Genomic DNA, 19,328 nt, shown 5'->3' on the forward strand with positions numbered 1-19,328 from the left:
CGGCCCATGATGCCGCGCGGCGGCGGCCCGCGCACAAGATGGCGGCGGAGCGGCAGGGCGGCCGCGGCGGGGCGGGAGGCGGCTCTGAGGAGAACAAGGAGAACGAGAGGCCGCCGGGGTCCCGGGCCGGCAGCCTCGGGGACAGCCTGGGGCTGGAGAGCATCCTGCGGGGAGAGAGAGAGAGGCGGTGGGGTGGGGGACGGGAGGAGGGGGATGGGGGACGTGGCAGGCCCGGCCCGGCCCTGTGAGGTGGAGGGGGGGGACGTGGCGGATCGTGGGGGAGGCCTGAGGGGAGCCGGGGGGGCGCTGGGGTGGTGTCTGGGAGGGGAAGGGGGGCTGAAGGGAGTTGGAGGGAAAGAAGGGATGAAGGGAACGGGAGGGAGAGGCTGAAGGGAGCTGGAGGGGAGGAAACGGCTGAAGCGAGCCGGGGGGGAAAGGCTGAGGGAAGCTGGAGGGGAGGAAGGAGTGAAGGAAATGGGTCGCTGCACAGCTGGGGTTGGCCCCGAAACCCCCCCGCCAGCCCTGGCAGAGTTTGGGTTGGTGGGAGGAAGAGGGGCAGTCAGCTTCACCTTCCTGAGCTTTGTTCTGTGGCTTTGTGCCGTGCCTTTGCAGCTTCTTCCCAGCCACGTGGCAGCCGGCAAGGTAGAACTCTGTGTGCTTTAAGAGGAGGCAGTCAGTAGGCTTTTTTTGGGGGTAATATGAATGCTTGGAGGGGGTGATAGTGGAAAATAAGTCTAACAGGCGTACTAGATGGCAGACCGGCTTCTCCAGGTTTAACGCTTCTGAAGTCTGATGTGGCACTTGGAGCTCTGGGCTTTTTTTCTGCCTGGACTTTCATGTGAGACAGCTTCAGCTGCACAGCTGTGGTAGGGCTGAGCTTTACCTGCTGGGTGAGAGAAGGTTTCGCTTTTCGTCCAAGCGAAACAAGGCTGCAGTTTGCAGCTTAGCATATGGCAGGTGTCGCGAGGTTAGAAACTGTGGAGTAACTGGCAGCCCTGGTAACTGCCCTGGTAATGTTAGGAGTGATACCGAAGACAGCAAAAATGTGAATAAAATAGGGGATACGACTTCGGCAAGTAACTGCACAGGCTGAAAATAACAAGGTAGACAGCAAAGATGAGGAGCATGTGCCCTGAGCTATTCAGGCATTACAGTTTGACTTGTTTCACTAATGCAGCCTAATTAATGTAATAGTTATTGATGTAGGTTCTCAATGCTTAAATTGTGGAGACTTTCATTCAGGTGTAATTACAAGAAAATAGATAGAGGCCTGCCCTTTTAAACTTGAAAAGTTTGGTGGCCTCTTTTTCTCCAGTTGCAGTAACAGTATTGGTTTGATGGGCTTGTTGTACAGTCTGGTGTGGGTTGTTGTTATTTTTTTAAAGGCGTATTGATAATGCTTAAAAGAGATTTTTTTGTATAAATAAGTACTGCACAGAGATTTCTTGCTTGTGATAGAGCTTGTCTTGCCCAAAATGAAAACTTTGCCACATAAACTCAATGAATAATATTTGCCAAATTTACTAGAATACAGTATGATTGTGTGTGTTAGGGCAGGCGAGTACAGTAAAGTACAGGATGCATAGAAATCAGCAAATGTACTAAAGAATGCAAAGGTTTGATGGAAGTCATGAAATAAATGGTGCTGTAGGAAATCACAGGCTGGTGCATTCCGTCACGGGGTATTTGTTACAGTTTTGTGCAGTCCACTTAGAAGCGTGCTGGAAAACTTGAGTAGAAAATAACCCCCTGAATACTTCAGATAAGCTCATTTTTATGAGATTTTAGCATTCAGAAAGCAGTTTGCTTGTGGAAGGCTGTGTGAGGAAGGCAGCAGTGATTCTGCTCGGCGTAGTACAACGCTTGCCTCCTTTTCCTGAGAGCTGGGACGAGTAAGGGCAGGAAGGCGGCTCTCAGCGCTCCAGTTGTGTCAGCGTAACTGTGTCACGGCGCTGGCTGTGGGGGTGGCACGCTGCAGCTGGGGCAGGCGGTGATTTTAGCCTAGATACTTCTGCCAGTACATCTTTTTATTCAGAAATGAGCTCTGCTGGGATTAGGGCGCGCTGCGTAAGAGAGGAGATGCTCGTGGTATGCTGTAGTCTTGGCTTTGACAGTCATAAAAGCTCTGAAATAAGCTCTGGAGGTAGGATTTCTTTTAGCCCCATCAGTTCTCCTAGCTGTGGGTCTTTAGGAGGCTTTGGGTGCCCCTCACCAATGTCTCTTCAAAGAGCACTCGCTTAATGGAACCTGTAGAGTTCCTTCGTTATTTTGGGGTAGGATGATGAGCTGACAACGCGCTGTACTGTCAGTCTGCCTTAACGCGAATCCCAGTCCTTCAGATCGTGAAGGAATCTCAGCAGCAGCACGGTTTGCGTCACGGAGACTTCCAGAGGTACAGGTCAGTAAGCTGCAGGGATGTCGTGGGGTTGGTCTGTCACACTGCTGGTGTGACGTGGCTTACCTGATAATTAGCACGAGCACATTTAAAATGTAACCCCCCTGCAGCAGCCAACAAAAACAATCTCCCAAGTAAATACCCCTTGACAAGTTGCTTCATGTGAATTGATGTACGTGATTTTTACTCGTTAGATGTAATGTGCTGTGACTATTCCATTGAGGAGGACACAAACTGCCTCTTCTTTTTCTGTTGCCCCTTTAGAGCTTGTTAACGCTTAACTGATGAGCACTGTACTCTTCCAATCACTGTATTCTTCCAAAACTTAATTTTCAATGAACGTACATAAAGCAATCAATAAGGAGAGCATTGCTCTGATTTTTCAAGATCAAGAATTATTGCGTGTCATCTTCCCGCTTTTATTCTGTTAACCACTGGTTTACACACAATTTCTGAAGTACCTCTCACTGTATGTCATACTTGGAGCTCGTACTTGTAAAAACATTGCCTGTCACAGCCCTTAGTGCTGCTTTTTTTTCTTCCTGGTTGGAGAGATCAGCAAACAGAAACAAAGTTGTCCTGTGACCAAACTGACCATCCTTTCCTTTTGTTTTCCTTAGGGGTTATTGCTCCCGTAGGCTACGGCGGCTCCGAAAAACTCTCAACTTCAAGATGGGAAACAGGCACAAGTTCACTGGGAAGAAGGTAACCGAAGAGATTCTCTCAGACAACAGGTATGGAATGGAACAGGATGGAATCGGGCTGCTGTGTGTCAGTAAATAGCTGTTTTCATTTCAGGAATTTATTTTCTTGTGGGTGAGGTAGAAAATTGTTCTGTACAGTATATGCAGACGTTTCTCTTTAGAAATGTGTGTTGTTGATATTAATAAAAGATCAAAGTTCAGGCTGCTGTGTAGGGGGCAGAAACACTGCTCAGATACTGCTTTATCTTGTGAATAAAGGGGAGAAGAAAAGAAGGAGCAGTGACAGCCAGTTCCTGTTCTCCCTTGCAGTCACTGAAATGGGTTCTTTTCATAATTAGTAAAGATTATTTAGGTCTTAAAGAGGAAACGCTTATTCAGAAGTGTTGCAAGGTAGCCACATGGGTGTGCTGTAGCCAGCAAGGATGTGATTGGAGATAGAATCTCTTCCCTTTGAACAAAAACATCGGCTTGCCAGTTTTACATAGACTTTCAAAATCTGGCAGAATACTCGTCTGATGTGGGAGAACAGCCAGGGTCTTGGGCTCATTTCCTGGCTTTTAGAAACGTTTAAATTGTCTGCTGTCTCAGTTTTTTTTTTCTCATAAGGGAAAGAAAACAAGATGCTGTCTTCACCTGCGTTAGGAAGCCAGACACGTTACAGCATTAGTTGTGGGGAACGCAGCTGTGTTTACCCATATCGAACCAGTTTGAAAAGCAACCTAAAATCAGAGATACCTTTTTTTAATAGTATTTGTTGTGCTATAGCATTATTACCAAATTTTCTTCCTCATTTGAGTAATTGCACTTTGATAAAGTGAAATAAAATATGAGTTAAGGGTAGCACAACTTCACATTCTCTTAAAGTTAAGAAATAAAAATGTATACTTCTTATTAACCAAGCTAAAGTTTTGTTACCAGGCTTTTCAGATTGCTCAGCAAAGAACTACAGTAGCGCTTGCTTGAGCACCATCATTTTGTCATTAATCTTCCTCTGCCCTGCAGGTATTTGCTGTTGATACTGATGGATGCGGAGAGAGCCTGGAGTTACGCCATGCAGCTCAAGCAGGAAGCGAACACGGAGCCTCGCAAGCGGTTTCACTTGCTGTCCCGCCTGCGCAAAGCCGTGAAGCACGAGGAGCTGGAGCGACTGTGTGAAAGTAATCGAGTAGATGCCAAAACAAAGCTGGAGGCCCAGGTAACCTCTGATACTTTAGTCTTGCTTTACAGCAAAAGCTGAAGAAAACTTTAGGGTTTTAGGTAAAGAGGCTATTCTGATCTAGAAATAGGTGGTCAAATTTGGCTGATTTTTGAATTGGCTAATGGCTCGCTTTAAATAGCTTGGGTTCACTGTTAAGGCAGCCGCTAGGATTGCAAAAATAAGTGACACCAGCCAAGATGAGGATCTGGCAGTTAAAATTGTTTAAGTGTATCAAGTGTATCTTTAATTTAAAAAGCTGTACATTTAACAGAACTAAAAAGAATTGGGAAGAAGTAAGATGATGCAACACAGCCTAAGAAACTGTACTTACCTTTAGAGTTGTTTAATGTACTGAAGTAGCCATCTAGAACACAAGTCTTGTGGCTCCAGTTCCTGGAACACAAAGCAACTGTGTTGTGACACCACCAGAATGTGAATAAGGGCTGCAATGGTACTCAGCTAAAATTGTCATTTTGTGGTTTACTGTTGGAAAAAAATGTCTTGTGACATGAGTGGGCCGTTTTGACTGCATAACAAGCAAGAAATGTGTTTGCTTCCACGTCCTTGGAAATGTAGAAATATCAGTTTAAAAAAGAAAAAGGTTTCTTAGGTAGTAACGTGTAATCCAAATCGATTGTTTTCTGTGGGAAGACCAAACAAGAAGGGCGAGGCATAATCACTTACTCTAGATGCCACAGCAGCCTTCATGCCAAAAGTTGTACAAACTAGGTTGTCCTGGGAAAATCAGCTTGATTATCCGTGTGTTGTCTGCAGGCATACATGGCTTACCTCACGGGAATGCTTCGGTTTGAAACCAGGAGTGGAAGGCAGCAATGGAAGCTTTCAACAAATGCAAGTGAGTTTCCTCACTTCTCCAGCTTCATTTAGTAAATGGTAGGAGATCAGTCTGCTACGTGTATGTGTGCACAACGGCTGTGAGTTGTTAGCTAACTGTGCATTTAACTGAGAGGTACTGCTGAAGAAGTAGCATCCTCCAGATTATGGACATAGACTCTTTAAGATAGCGTCTCACAAAATACAGTGTTAATATGTATTATACATTGTTAATATGTATTCTCTCCTGTAGGACCATATACGAAAAACTGGCCAATGCTTTCACAGAAGAACAAGCTGTGCTGTATAATCAGCGTGTGGAAGAGATTTCTCCCAACATTCGTTACTGTGCCTATAACATTGGTAAGGAAAGCGGGGTGTCTAATGGGCAGCAAAAAGCAAGGCTTGCTCATGAGAAGCGAATGTTGACTTGATATTTAAATCTGATCTAAGTGACACAGGAGGGGGTCCTTGATACTGTGGGTAAATACTACTTATGTTCTGTGTCAGTTTAGCTGCGGAGAAGTAGATTAATTTTGCAACACTGCATTTTTTGTGTAAAAGACAAAATACCGGTTTGCAGTTGTTTGTGTGTGAAGTCAGAATGAAGTTGTATATTTATCCTTCTCACCCAGAATTCTCAGTATAAAATCTATTGATTTACAGTTTTCCTATTAAAATGATTTCTGAATTCAGATGGAAATACTGTCTTGATTTGTTAATTCCCTCAGGTGACCAGTCTGCTATGAATGAGTTGATGCAGATGAGACTGGGTCTGGTGGCACTGAAGGTCTTCTTGCAGAAAAACTGGAGGTAACTTACCAAATGTTTTGCCTTGAAGCATGCAAATACCACTTTTTTGAGCATAAATCTTGCTGCAGTACACCATTTAAGAACAAGTGCGTATGAGAAGAGCTTAATTGAGCCCGGGCTCTAGAGGAAGCTACTCATTCCTTTAAAAAAAAAAAAAAAGAAAAACAAACAAACAAACAAAAAACCAACACATCTTTGATTTCAAAGTAATCGGTTACGGATTCTTTAAGGTTGGGATTGTAACTTCAGTCATTCTCCACAGGCGCTGATTACCCAAACTCGGGCAAAGCAGGCAGCCACGATGAGTGAGGTGGAGTGGAGAGGAAGAACTGTTCCAGTGAAGATTGATAAAGTGAGGATCTTCTTGCTGGGGCTGGCGACAACGAGGCTGCTATTGTTCAGGTAACTCAGAAGCCATCTCCAATGTCTATGTTCTAATTGTCCTCTTATTTCAATGTGCAAGTTAAAAGTTTGATGCCTGGCTAAAAGCTTTTAAATCTCTTCTCAACCTTGTGATCAGAAGGCTAAAAGTTAAAATGGGAGTACTGACTGTAACGCGAAGCTTAAGTGGCAGCTGGGGCTAGCTCGTGTAGTGTCCTTAGTGGTGGTTTGGGAGAACTGTTCTACTAAGCCAGTGAGTGTTGCTGCTCTTTTGAATGCTTCATCCTGCCTGGAAGTGTCGCCCTTCAGTAGCAGAGCGATAGCCATTACTGTTGTAAATCGCTTGGAAGTGAAGGTTACAATTTAAAGAGCAACTGCTTTTGAATTACTGTCCTAAGGTATCTCGATGAAATGCTCAGACTTAAGAGCAACCAGAAGAGAAGGATTTGTAAGGATCACTTTATTTTCAGCAATGAAAAGCAGTTTTGCCAAGTGAAGCAGCTGCTCTGAGGTTTAGAACGTTCTCTTGTTGACATATGCAAAGCTTCAAAAGTAAGAGAATTGCTAAATGTCAGGAGGTAAATTCATCTCAAATGTATCAGTTCTGAAACGCCTCCAGTGGCGCGCACTGTGCACGCCTTTTAGTGTTGCAGCCAAGAGTTCCCTTTGGGGATTTTTCCTTGGGTATGGTGCCCAGGTGCTGTATTCTTCTGAATTCTGCATACAGCATCCTTGAAAAGGTAGTAAAAGGATCTTGACTAACAATTTGCCTCTGAAGATGGGCTTTTTGCATCAACAAGAACTGTTTAGCACCAGGAGAAAAATGAGGATAAACATTTTAAGTGATAAAATGAAAATCCTACAAAGGTGTAAGGCAAGTGGGCAAGAGTGGAAGATAGTATTAAGAAGACAGCCTAATAGGGTAAATGAGGTATGGCTGGGTAGGAAACATTAGTGTTAACTTGTCTTACCAGAATATTATGAATAGTATGTTGCTGAGTTGTGTTTTTTTTTGGTTTTTAGTAGGTAGTACATTGATACGGCCAGCAGGTGGAAGTACAGTTTAGAGTTGAGTGTTCCTCGTTTAATTTCTGTCCTGCAAGGGTAGCAGATGGAGCTCTTCAGTTAAGTTACCCAGTTTGTTCCCTAAAGCAGGGGCAGAACAGCGATCTGAAATTTTAAATCTTGCTTTGTGTTCCTTGGAACCTCCGACTACACAGGAGCTGTGTGGTACCAGATCACAGCTAGTGGTGGTGAGAGCTGAGCACACAGCAGCAGTGTTTAGCCTCCGGAGGGCTGAAACTTGGCTTTTTGAGAGCAGTTTTGCAGTTGGTGTGTCAGCTGTGATGGGCAGTTCAGCTTCAGCTAAACACGTTGTGGTGATTCCTGGGATCTTTGGCGCCTTTCAACTCGGTGAAGACTAGCAGAAATACTAACGTAACAGCAGTGTTCAGGGTTTGATTAGAAACAAACACAAAGTGTGTGTGTTTTGAGTAAAGATGGAACTTCTCAGTACGCTGTCTCATTGCCTGCAGTGTCTAATGGTAACTGGAGAAACGGAACGAATAAGCCAAGCTGAAATACGAATCCATGCTTGAAGTATTTATGCCATCCCTTGTAGGCTTGAATGTGTTTCTTCCAGGGCCTCAGGACAGAGCAATAAAAGCGTGCTCCTAACTGCTATTGCCTCAAGGATGCTGTGATCATCTTTAGTAACTGGGATTGTAGCAAGAATGGGTGGTAATAATTCAGAAATGATATATGATGTTTTAAAATAAAAAAAAATAGACGTGAACACTCCTAGACTTTCAAAATTGTGTTTAGTTGGACTGATTCCCTTGATTCCTTTAAGTCTAAACTGTGCTGTTCTGTCAGAGCGCTTTAATCCCAAGCCATAGCACTGCATCGCAGTTTTATGGACTGTATCTCACAAATCAGAACATATGAGTATTTACGCACTCACGATCTGTTTAACCTTAAGAGATTTTGCTTCGAAAGGAAAGCTTTTGTTTCATTGCGTGGCCCAGCCCTTTCCCTGTTTGTTTGACTGATGATTTAGCTCCGTCTTTCATTTTTGTGCGCGCAGTGAAACGGCCGTGCTCCGCTGGGTGAGGTTGAGAATGCTGCCAGACTTGTCTCTGGTTTTTCTCAGTAGTTAGTCCCACCTTAAAAATTCTTGCAGCAAAAAAAAAAAAAAAAAAGGATCAAAAAACCACACCTTCATCTTAGGTCAAGATACCTGAGGCTTTGTGGGGGAGTAAACATAACATTCCTTCCTGGGTTTGCAAACCTGAAAAGAGGAAAGGCTTTGAATTGGTAGAGCTCAGCAGCTTTTCACAGAAGTCTTAGCTTCTGAAAGAGGAGACTGTAGAGCTCTACTGAAGATAATAAAAGCAATTACGTTTTAGACCATTTCTTGTTTATTTGGAAAAATTTCAAGTTTGTTGCAGCAAATGTTCGTTCGGCTGTTACATGACTTGGAATTGGTATAACAGTGCTGACGTGCTTTGCTTTTACCAGATTAACCTCTCCTTTGATTGTTAAGGTTGGGATTTAGTTTCTGGGCAGTTTGCTCATACTGAATCAGTAAGAGTGATTTTGGGTGTATTGTTTAATTGGGTACCTGGTATGCAAGTCCATTAGGTGAAGATCAGGCTTCAACTTGTTTTTGCTTTCCAAAGGTGTTTTAAATTTTGGTTTTGGGGCAGAAAGACAAAAACTGCTTCATGTTTTGACCAAATTGTGGTGACAGCAGAAAGCTACTCACTCCTGCTGCTGAGATACAGAATTATATTTAAAAAAATGATTCAAACAAACTAATTATTGCCACCGAGAGCATTGCTGGAGTGGGAGTGTAGAAAAGATAGTCATCTACGTGTGCTTATCACAAGAGAAAAGCTAAATCAGCATAACAAGAGCAGTCTGCATTGGTAGTTTGCCAGTTTGGTAATGCTCAGCTCTTGTGTTGTTGGGCCTTTCCCACAGCGCAGTCCAGCCCCAGTGGTTCTCAGAGCAGTGCGGGTGCCATCCTGGACGGCAGGGGAGTTGCTGGGATGGCAGCAGCTGCAGGGAGGAGGTGATCACAGCACTGGAGGCCCAGCACAAGAAGCTCTGAAGTATTGACCACGTTCCCTGCACTTTTTTTGTCCCAATTTCTGGCAGTTTGCCCCTAAACTATATTGCAGACAGGTACAGATCACAGTTCTAGCTACCCATGGATGCTCAAGTCATAATTTGGGAGAAACTTGGTGTAATCCTTTGTTGACTCTTGCATTATGGGATACCAAAATGTCTAACAGGTGTCTTGATTTTGCTTTGCTCTTAGGCAGAAAATGAGGAGACAAAGGAACGTTTGTTTGAATCTCTACTCAGTGAGTGTAGAGATGCCATTCAGGCTGTTCGGGAAGATCTGAAACCGGACCAGGTAAGCACCAAACATCAGTGTTTCCACAAGGTAGTGTTTCTTTGGGAGTTTTTGTTATTGTCTAACTTGCTTAATGGCAGAAGCGTCTTTTTGGATTTCTTTAAAGAAATGCTACAAAATAGTTTACCACCTATGATCTGATTCTCTTCAGAGTTGGTGAGGGTGAACAATAATGTAGAAGCCCTCATTCATTGCCCAAAAGTTTATTATAACTTCCTGATTTACCTAAACTATGAGTTGTTTCTATGTTTTCTTCTGCCAGAAGCCCCTTTAAGTGAATCATGCAGTGTTTTGTCCCCACTTTTCACAGAAGCAGCGGGAACACTCTCTCGAAAGTGATTCCGGGAAGGTGTCCAACATACAGTACTTACACAGGTAATAGGCAAACATTGCTGCCTCTACTAGTGTGAAGAAGTCATGCTCTTATGTCAAGGTTTTTTTTGTCTTGGAGCTCTCAGACCTCAAAGGGTGACTGTATGGATAAGGGTCTGATTCATGTGGCATTCAAAGTACTTAAGGCTTTCATGTTGACCTCTCAGGGTGTTTTTCCCCCGCTGGTAATAGCGTGGACTTGGGGGAGGACTTGGTTTTTTCTTTCCGGAACAGAGTAATGTCTGAGTAGTTCTGACAGTCTGCTAATGGTGTATCTTTTTAGTTATTTGACTTACATCAAGTTGTCGACAGCCATCAAGCGCAACGAGAGCATGGCGAAGTCTCTGCAGAAGGCACTGCTGCAGCAGCAGCGATCAGAAGAGGATGGCAAGCGCACCGCGCGGCCTCAGGACCTGATCCGCCTTTATGATATCATTTTGCAGGTAATGCTAGGGAAAGCAGATCTAAATCGTTTTACTAACCGGTGAACTTTGTTACAAAAAGATCCTGTATAAAATGGAGAAGTGCAAATGAACTGCCCATGAAATCTAAAGAGCAACTTGGTACATCCAGTAACCTTGTTGGAGATGTTCAGCATCTGCATAGAATATGAAAAAAACCACAGCCTTTAGCTGTGAGCAGAAAATGCTACTAGAATGGGTTTGCTTGTTTTTACACTCTAATGCAGTTTTCCAGTAGTTTTTCAGACTATTTTGTACAGCACCCTAGCGGCTGCCTTAGCTTCTGGTGGCTAGAGAAAGTAGCAGCTGAAAAAACACCCTGTACTTGTGCTTCGTAAGCAGTTTCTCAATTTCTCACATAAATTTTCAATTAACTGTGGGAGCCTGTGGCTGGAGAAGTTATGAATGGGAAAAGTAATGGCTTACGAAAGCATTACTCCCTGTGAAATTTGAGGAGTCTTTGTCCCAATTCCTGTTTGTGTCAGGAAATCTGTCCTGAGGGTGAACTTGCACAAGTTTCAGTGACTGTCCTTCACAAGGTTAGCATACTGATGATTAGAAAACTGGGAGCTATTTTCATGGGAGTGTAGTGTTGGCTATTAAAAGGGGCAGCTTTCTGGATTCCAGAGGAAAATAGCACTTGCCTGAATTTGTTACTTTGACTCTTTTGCACAGAACCTTGTGGAACTGACACAGCTTCCTGGCCTAGAAGAGGACAAGAACTTCCAAAAAGAGATTGGATTGAAGACGCTTGTGTACAAAGCTTACAGGTGACTGAGAAACAGCCAGGTGTTCCTTAGCGGGCATTACATTTTCAAAGGTTATTGTCCCAAAGCTCTACGCGCTGTACAGGACTTTGATGCAGTTTCCTCTGCCCTTTTGTGAAGGCAAGAGTGGATGCTAAGGGGAAGCTGGCCAGACCTACTTAATATCGCCTGTTATTAGTGATTTGAGCTGTAAAAGCCATGGGTTACAAATATGGCCATATCAGGGATCGACTGTTTACTGTTGCAGGTGTTTCTTCATTGCACAGTCCTATGTCCTGGTAAAGAAGTGGAGCGAAGCTCTCGTTTTGTATGAAAGAGTGCTGAAATATGCTGGTGAAGTTCAGTCGGAAGCTGGAGCTTTTACAAACAGCTTGAAGGTAGGAACCCAATCCTGTGAGCAGAGAGGAGCTGAAGTTAAAAAAAGCTCTGGCCCCAGTATTTCATGTCCATTAGACATCAGGCCATTAAAATTCAAGGCTGGTCTTGAAGTAGCGAGAAGTATAATAAAAGTGTGACTTCTTCACACGTTGTACTAGAGACTGTCTAATCATGTGGAAATGTTTCAACTGGCTGCCTGCTTTGGAGGTGAGGTGGCCTTGCTGCAAGATCTCCATACCACTCTTCCTTGTTTTCTCACATCTGTTTTCTGTCGTACTACTACTTTAGTGCGTGAAGGACTGTGCTGTAGCTTGTCCTCTCCTGGGAAGGCTTTTCAGCACTAGGACTTAATTTTTAGTTCTTTGTCAGATTTTACTTTTGCTCCAACTCTTAAACTCTGGCATATTTTAGGCTCTCATGCGATTTTCTTTAATGCCTTAGGAGCTGCCTGATGTTCAGGATCTGATCACTCAAGTCAATGCAGAGAAATACTCCTTGCAAGCAGCAGCGATATTAGGTGAGTTCTATAACTATGCTGGAGTTCTAACTTCTCTTAAATGCCTCTGCTGCTACTTCATTTATTTTATTTCTGAACTTCCAGATGTTTTTCCACATCAACTGTGACTTATGGAGGCTCTTAAACTTTTTCTTCCCCGTTCTAGCTTTTTCTAGCTGTGTGTAATGCAGCTAGGCAGCTATTGGCTAGATACTTGGCATCGTGCTCCCTGCCTGTAGTTGCAAAAGTGCTTTCTAAGGACGTGCACCTATTTTGGGAACTTGCACAGAACACTTTTAGTGTTTAATTTTCCTCCTGCAAACAAGTTGAATTCAGTGTGTACCACCTCCTTGGTAATAGCACTGTTCTTAGTGGCCTCACTTGTTTTGTATTTGCCTACCTGAACTGCTGGAAAAGGGAAGAGAAGCGTTGTTCTGCTCGTTGTCGGTGCTGACCAGGTTAGGGGAGCTTTAGGGAAATGGTTGAACTTTGTGATTTCTTGGGCTGCTGGTTTTGCTGCGCCTGCTGCTGGAAACCCAAGATAACTAATGGATTGCCTCGTTTTATTGCCTTGATGTTGTTTTAGCAGACCCCACTTGGGTCTTCTCATCATCTTTGTTCTTAACTAACATTGTGCTGCTTTCAGGAGCTTCTCACAGCCATGTGATGGAGAAGCTCTCCATCGCTGAAAAGCTGTAACTCCACATATGTGATCTAGAAAGCGAGCTGCTTCAACTGAAAATATTCTTACAAATCCCAGAAACTTGCTTTCGTAGCTCAGCCTAGGGGGCAGCTGATTCCTGAGACACTCTTAGCATACACCAAGGTCTAGTCTGTTATTCTTACCACCTTTTCTTTAATTTTGCAGATGCAAATGATAATCATGAGACTGAGTCTCCATCTCAGGTCAAGGATGGCAAGGTAAGAGCTAAGAGCTTGGTCATACTGTAGACGTGTTCTTAATGAATACTGCGTTTAACCTGTTACGTGAGTGTCTCTTTCAACTCGAGAAATATCAGGTTAATTGGAGTTCTGTCACGACTAGTGTATTTGAGAAATTTTAGGAGGATTTTAGTTTTCCTTCTGCGAGTCCTGAAAGCTGCTGGCAGGGCGGAGTTCCTTGGTGGGAACTAGGATGCTGTTTGCAGCTTCTAGTGTGGCTTTTTTTTTTTTAGCTTTCTCCCTGTGGATCCTGCAGTAAATCTTTGGCAGGAGATTAATCCATTTTCATGGGCCAAAGATACCACACGTGGGATTTCCATCTTCTGTCAGCTCAGTGCTGCTAGTTCCTCTTTGCTTGTTTGGTTTGTCAGCTGTGTTTTGACATGTGTTTAACTTTTGTTTCTGCGTTGGTCTCTTTCAGCCACTCTCAGAACGGTTCGAGACTTTCTGTCTGGATCCTTCTCTTGTCAGCAAGCAAGTCAGCCTCGTGCACTTCCCTCCGGGCTTCCAGCCCATTCCATGCAAACCCTTGTTCTTTGACCTGGCCCTTAACCATGTGCTTTCCCACCTCTGGAAGACAAGGTGGAGCAAAGGCCAAGAGTGGCCTCACAGGATATATAAAGGGCATCTTTGGATTCAAAAGTTAACCAGGACCCCTCTGAGGAACAGAGGTTTTATCCTGTATTGAAGGAAAAGCTCCAAGAGGTTCTAGGACACAAATATCTGCAACCGAAACCGACAAAGGGAGGTTTTACCATCATCTTCCCTGTGTTCTGTGTGTATGTCTGTGCACTTACGTTCTCTCCCGGTGTATTAAAGACAAGCAATTTCTTCAGAAACATATGTACTCTCTAAATAGCTGAAAATAATTTGGAGCACAGAGAAATTCCATTCCGCTTGGAGAAGTTGGAGCGTGCTTTGTGACCAGTGGCCTGTTCGGGGCCGGTACACATTTACTTACCACGGACCAGGGCATAGACATAACTTGATTCCTCCCCTGCCCCATTATTTGACACTTATTTGGTATTTTGTTTCAGAAATTTGGGTATGATGGGGAAACAGGCAAAATTAGATGCAGAACTGAAACAGCGAGGTGAGGGTGCCCAGGCAAAGGGTGTGGAAAAATAGCCAGGGGGGCTGCTCCTTGCCTTTCGACTCCCAGTCCCTGCTGAGAAGCATCTGTAGTTATGTAAAGAGAAGTCTCTTTATTTTTTAAAAAAATTGACATTCAGAAATGACAAAACGGAGCCTCTTTCCTTATCAATAAGGATGGCAAACACTTACCAGATGTTAATGGTTGCCCCACATGTGGAGTATAACCTATCCGAATTTGTACTCTGGGCTGATGAGATCCTTCTTCATCGGTACGTGTTTTGTTAAACACGTAATGCAGTATAGAACCTAATCCCACAAGGCTTTTCCTGGGAAACGAGCTTCATGGGTGGCTTCTTGATCTTCATGGGAAGTTGGGGCTGTCACTGTTCATTTTGTCTCTGATCTAAACCTTCTCTTTAAAAAAAAAAAATGATTTTTTTCTGGAGTTCATCTGTTGCTTTTTCCTCATCCTTGGTTAGTAGATAAACCTGCATGAGAAATAAGCGACGGGATGCCAGTAGTGATGGTTCTCTGTCGTGCCAGGCAGCATTTTTTATAAAGCACCCACGTGGTGTGGTGATAGGCACTTAAAAAAGGCGAGTAATTCCACGATCGCGTTCATTATGGAGGGGAAATAAAAACAGCACGTGGGCAGAACTGTTCCTAATAAAGCGTTTGGAAGTTTCCACTGATTTTTACTCAGTCTGTTGCTGGAAGCTGGCACAGCAGTCCTACCTGCCTTACCTCTCCTGCGCTGGTCGTCCCGACCCTGCGTTGTTTCGCCATTTTTAGGCATTGGAGTTAATGGGGTGGGAACAGGAACAAGTGATTTGACTGATGTGGGGATTTTCCGTGCAAGGTGCATGTCAGGAGTATGGGGGGAATTAATGATTCCAATGATTTTAAGATGAATGTTTGCTACTTTGTTCCAAGTTGATCTGATTTGGGAGTTCTCAAAATACAAAGCAGCTTTCAAGAGGAGCAGAAGGAACTTACTGTTTAACTTTTGCAACATGGAAGCAATATGGGAAGTTCTGGTATTGTAGCTATCCGTTTGCCTCTGGTTGCCAGGGGATTTTACAAGAGAGAGAGGAATTGTGGAACAGAAAGAAACACTGAGGTCTTCATCAGGTGATAATTTTTAGAAAACATGGTCGTGGATGACTGATTTCTCTTCGCCGTAAAGCCAGTTTCCTTATTTACAGGGAAAGATCATGCAGTAACTGTCCCGGCACTAGGTGGTTGATAGCTCTGCGGTACCTCTTTCTAGGTACTTCCGGAGCTGCTCTCCTTTTCAGCCTTTTCAGTTGGAGAAGTGGAGAAGTGTTACCCTGTTGGTTTGCAAACCAAACTCCTGTCTGCAAAATCTGTGTGGTGCCTGGATTGATTCCAGTGGAAGTCTAGTGCAGCCACTTCCTGATTTGTTGCTGTTACAGACAGAGAGGAATTGGCCTCTCTCTTAAACGCCTTTTAAAAGATGACTGATTCATTGAACACCGATAAGGAATCTGAAAACAATAAAGTCTTATTCCTGTCCTCTGAGGTGTGTAGTTTATGGTGAGCGTTGAGAACGCCGAGTGCTCTTTGCCTCCCCAGCGATCAGATGAACAAGGCCGTACCCTCGTCTGGGGCTACTTAACCTTGGAGAGTGGCCACTTAGTTTGGGAGGAGGATTTCTGCATGAAGGCTCGGATGAGCTACCTCTGAGAATGGCACATTGCATTTTTTGTGTTTTATCATGTCTTCAGGTCGGGCACTTGGAAAACACCTGAAAACGGGGCAGGGAGGAAGGTAGAAAAACATTTAAGTCACTGTATGATGAAAACCAGACTCGTGATGTTTTTTGAGACTCTCAACCCTGCAACAGAGCTTGGGATGGCAAAAGGAAGGCACAGGCAGCAAGGGAACAGCGCAGGCAAGCCTGAAGCGTGAGGTGTAAATACAGAACAAACTGATTCCCCTGGGACCGGCGGGCACGTAGCTGTGCCACCAGCTGCCGGACCTCCAAACTGAAGCAGCCAGAGCGAGGTGCGGGATGCCAGTCTGATGCCTAGAAAGGCGCTTCCTTATTGCGCTGTTCTTTCATTAGGCTGCAGTGTTTGCTTTAAAGTGTTTGCTCTCTTTCCATGAATTAGGTGGCAGGGAGTCCCCAGGACTGCCCTCAGCCAGGAAGCTCCAGCAGAGTGGTCAAGATGATTGCCTTCAGCCAGCTCTTCATACGGAGCGCAGCATCTTTGGTCTTCACTCTGGAATTTTAATTACAGGCCGAGCAAGCCGTGCCGAGTATCACGGCATCAGTCTAAATAAGAGAGGTGCATGATGGCCCTTGGCCCCAACGGCAGTGATGCGCGTGTGTCTTATGCTGTGTTCACACCTGGTCCTCCACTCCAGGAGGTCTGGGGACGGTGGATAGGTATTGAGAGACCCCTGGGGTGTGTTTGTAGGAAATGACTGACGTGGGACAGAACAGGCAGGTAAAGAGCTGAATGAGGTGGGTGGGATAGGAATACTCTGGACTGGGAGCTCCTAAATCATAGTCTCCACCTCCTTTAAAATGAGGAATTTGGGGTATTTTAAACCAAATGTATTGTGTTACTAGAAAAAATCAGTGTATTGCCCGCACCTGGCAATAAAGGGCTGCAGTCCCTCAAATTTAGGCAGGGGAAGTCCTTGTCCAGCCGCAGCAGGAGGGGAGAGCTGGTTCCTGGGAGAGCAGATGCATCCCCTGGGAGATGTCTGCTGCTGAGTAGCTCTTGTCAGCTGCCCCCTTTGAGCTATGAGCACGAACACCCAGTGGTGTTCAGCTCAGGGTGTAAATTGGGAGCTTTTTCACTTAAAGGAGTGGTTTGACGCGATCTGGAGGTTTTTTGACTGTGTTGCTGTTTTCAGGTGTATAAGACAGGTGGAGGTAGGCTTGCCTTGCAAAGAACCAAAGGGGAAGAGCCCTTTCTGACCAGGGGGGGAAAACGGGTGGCAGGTGCCCCCAGTGTGTAGCAGGAAGCTCCAGGAGGAAGCAAACTGGTCCCGAGCAGCTCGGTGCAGCTGCAATAGCGCTGCTGGGTTCCCAGCTCTGACTCCTGCCCTATGCTCCCGCTCCCTGCTCTGAATCAGGCAGCGCTCCTGCTGCAGCTGCCTCTGGCCCCAGAGACCTTGGTCAGGCCCCTCCTCGTCCTGGGATCTGCACCGGCCGCCCTGGTCCTGGCACGGAGCAGCTCGGCGCTGGGAGCTGGTCGCGCAGTGGATCCGAGGGATGCCCCTACAGCCAGGGTTCATCCGCTCACGCACAGGGTGCTGGGCGCTTGCCGTAGTGCTGGGCTCTTCGGGCTCACTCAAGACATGTGGAGGGTAAGGAGGTTGAAGGGCAGCCTGTCCCTGACCCTCTCCCTTCGGGTGAGGTCTCCTCGGCCGCAGGGTGCTGCTTTGTGTGGCGAGGAGAGGTCTGGGGCTTTGGGCACGGGGCAACCGGAGCACGAGTCGGTTCGCTGCTGCTGCGATCGCATCTCCTGCAGAAGCGGGTCATGGGGTTCTGGAGTGCTATTTGGGGATTTGCTTGCTTTGGCGCATTATTTTTGTGTACTGGAGAGGGAACGATCAGTGCTTTACCCTGCCTAAAGGGCGATTGGTGTGCGATGGAGGCTGCTTGGCCCCCCACCGCCTTCCCCGGGCTGGTGCGAGTAACCCGGGGTGAAAACCTCCCCACCTGCGGCCTGCGAAGCAGCGCTTCCTCCGAGGGGGAAGCTTGAAACCACTTTCAAAGGGCGCTTTGCATGTCTGTTGTGCGCACGTGGCCTCGGGCGCAGCTTTCATGTGCTCCCATTCCCTGGAATTCCCATTGGGACCAGGCCCCGGCGCGTACTTAGCATTTCCAGGCACTGCTGCGCTGTGATCTTGGGCAAACTTCTCCACTGCCGGGCACCCGTAGTGTCAGGGTTATTAAAATCAAAATCGGTGCTCTAGAAATAGTTTTCTTGCCACTCCCCTGCCGGGCTGACTGCTGGGGCTGGCCGCGCACACCGCCGAGACGCAGCAATTTGCCCCGGGCCCCCACGCCACAAACTGGAAGGAGCGACTCTCCTCCCCAGCCGTGGTCAGCGGGGGAGCAATGCTGTGCCTGTGGTGCCCGAATGACTAAAGAGCAGCATCAAAGCCTCTGAACTGCCTTCAATGTTCACCTTTTTTTTTTTTTTTTTTTTTTTTCCGCAGAAGCAGGAGAACTTCTAATTTTCTCGGAGCGTCAAATTAACTCGGGGAAGTCTGGCCGCTCAGAATTAGTTCTGGCGGACGGATGCGTCCCGTTCGGGTCTGCTTGGGCCACAAAAATGTTCGCCACTGCAGCTTTGCAGGAGATCCAGTCCAAGGTGAAGAGATCCCGGCTGGGAGCAGGCAGGCAGCACCTGGGGCAGTGCGAGCTGCCCAGCTCAGGGTCGTGAGCCCTCGCAGGGGCTCGGTTGGGTTGAGGGGATCTGAAAATAGGATGCTCGCCTGCTGGGGTGCGTGAGCGTCCTTCCTGGTGCCGAACCAGGTGCCTGGGTCCTGCTCTGCTGATTTTCCTGCTCACAGCTGGTCCTGCTGGGGCTGGGAGGTTTTCTCCTGGCAGATGCTCCTCAAACTGTCCCAGGTACGTGTCTCTGCCTCCCACCACCCACACGGCAGCATCCTGCAGGTGGGTTTGTGCATCCCAGGGCCTCGGCATCACTTGTGTGGAGGCACGGACAGGAGCAAGCCTGGCCTTGCATTTAACTCCCCATCGCCCTGAAATGAGCCGAATGTCTTGTGCCTCAGCCTGGCGCGTGTGCAGGGCGCTTCCTTCTCCAGGGTGCTGCCGTTTCACCCAAGCAGCTTTTTGAAGAAACCTTCCCAAAACACTCCCATCCCCCGGGTGGGGTCCAAGGGCGCTTCCCCAGCTGTGCTGCTGGGAGGGAAGGTCGGCTTCCCAGACGGGTGTGCTCATCCCAGGGGCTTCATTCCCTCTCGTTGCTCAGTTACCTGATCAGGACAGACCTTGTCCAGACCCAGTTTATGGAGCCCTTTGCTCCAGCAGTGTCCCTGGATAATAACTCAACGTTTG

The 19,328-nt window shown here is 46.2% G+C and overlaps 1 protein-coding gene across 1 annotated transcript; it reads left to right on the forward strand.

Annotated features, from left to right (window-relative positions):
• SRP68 (signal recognition particle 68) lies at nucleotides 1–14,945 on the forward strand. Its single transcript, XM_040530043.1, is given in 21 exon segments — nucleotides 1–159; nucleotides 2,332–2,398; nucleotides 3,016–3,129; nucleotides 4,102–4,294; nucleotides 5,072–5,108; nucleotides 5,111–5,153; nucleotides 5,385–5,494; nucleotides 5,863–5,901; nucleotides 5,904–5,944; nucleotides 6,207–6,318; nucleotides 6,321–6,346; nucleotides 9,651–9,749; nucleotides 10,060–10,124; nucleotides 10,405–10,564; nucleotides 11,258–11,352; nucleotides 11,597–11,726; nucleotides 12,169–12,244; nucleotides 13,092–13,144; nucleotides 13,587–13,719; nucleotides 13,722–13,757; nucleotides 13,760–14,945. Coding segments are annotated over 21 exon segments (1,803 nt in total). The 5' UTR covers nucleotides 1–38; the 3' UTR covers nucleotides 13,813–14,945.
• The last annotated feature ends 4,383 nt before the right edge of the window (nucleotides 14,946–19,328 follow it).

The sequence above is a fragment of the Cygnus olor genome, chromosome 18, assembly GCF_009769625.2.
Source record: "Cygnus olor isolate bCygOlo1 chromosome 18, bCygOlo1.pri.v2, whole genome shotgun sequence".
Lineage (NCBI taxonomy): Eukaryota > Metazoa > Chordata > Aves > Anseriformes > Anatidae > Cygnus > Cygnus olor.